The following is a 1,195-nucleotide window of genomic DNA, read 5'->3' on the forward strand; positions in this document are numbered from 1 at the left end:
AAGCAGGTGCCTCCTCAGCCACGAGGAAGCGACACCTCCCTTTGACGCAGTAGTGCCTGTACTCCTCTGGGCACCGGGAGAAGTGGCTCTGCCGCCGCAGCTGTGTCCCGTTCCCTGTGGGTGACAAGGACAAAGAATGCCCTGTGGGGGTTATGGTTCTGCCTGGAGGCATTAGCATCCCGAAGCTGGTCCATCCCCACGGCAGCCTGTCTTGCTGCAAAGAGCCTCCAGCATGTGCATCCTTTGGCTTTCCAGCTTGGTGGATACCACATGGCTACACTAGACAAAACACCTGCCCATCCACCATCCCAGCACACTCCCTCACACCTCCCACCCAATGCCTCCAGCTTCCCTGAGCACCCTCACACCTCCACCTTACCTGTGCATCCCTTGGCCGTGCCACAGGTGAGCTCCTCTGTGCCGTGCCCGGTAGTGACGTTGGCGTCGGCACCCACACAGCTGAAACAGGCCAAGCCTGGAACACAGTGGAGATGACTTAGAGAGGGAGCCTGGCTGGAGCCTCAGGATCCCCATCACAGCCACAGGGAGGGGACCAGCAATGGGCTCCACAGCTGTGCCCAAGGCCCCCCTTCCCTGGCAGCATCAGCTTCTCCCCAGAGTGAGGAGAAGGGAAAGCTGGTCCCCGCCTGCCGCCTCCACCCACCGACGCCCCAGCACAGGGATCCTGGAGCCAGCAGGGAGGGCTTTGGGGCACACAGCCCTGCCTGCAGGCAGCCAGCTGCTCCTCTGCCCAGGGAGGATGCAGGGAGGGATCTCCAGGGAGGTCCAGCATCATGGAATCAGAATGGTTGGGATTGGAAGGGACCATAAACCTCATCTAATTCCAAACCCCCTGCCATGGGCAGGGACACTTTCCACTAGACCAGGTTGCTCCAAGTTCCATCCAATCGGGCCTCGAACACTTCCAGGGATGGAGCAGCCACATCTTCTCTGGGCAACCTGTGCCAGTGCTTCAGCACCCTCACAGGGAAGAATTTCTCCCTAATATCCAATCTAACCCTGCCCTCTGCCAGTGTGAAGCCATTCCCCCTCATCCTGCCACTCCAAGCCCTTGTGGCAAGTCCCTCTCCAGCTCTCTTGGAGCCACTCTAGGCATTTGGAAGGTGCTCTAAATGCTCCTCGGAGCACAGCACGAACTGAGCCAGAAAAGGGGCCACCAGGCTCTCCATGGCCA

At 59.8% G+C, this 1,195-nt stretch overlaps 1 protein-coding gene across 1 annotated transcript in view; it reads right to left on the reverse strand.

Moving 5' to 3' along the window:
- BTC (betacellulin) overlaps window positions 1-475 on the reverse strand; it is a gene marked incomplete at both ends in the record, with an annotated part of 750 nt that extends 275 nt beyond the window's left edge. The window contains 2 exons of the mRNA XM_009071454.1: window positions 1-114; window positions 380-475. Coding sequence (XP_009069702.1) covers window positions 1-114; window positions 380-475 — 210 coding nt within the window. The remainder of the gene's footprint in view (window positions 115-379) is intronic.
- Between the last annotated feature and the right edge of the window lie 720 nt (window positions 476-1,195).

The sequence above is a fragment of the Acanthisitta chloris genome, unplaced genomic scaffold (genome assembly GCF_000695815.1).
Source record: "Acanthisitta chloris isolate BGI_N310 unplaced genomic scaffold, ASM69581v1 scaffold26223, whole genome shotgun sequence".
In the NCBI taxonomy this organism is placed as follows: domain Eukaryota; kingdom Metazoa; phylum Chordata; class Aves; order Passeriformes; family Acanthisittidae; genus Acanthisitta; species Acanthisitta chloris.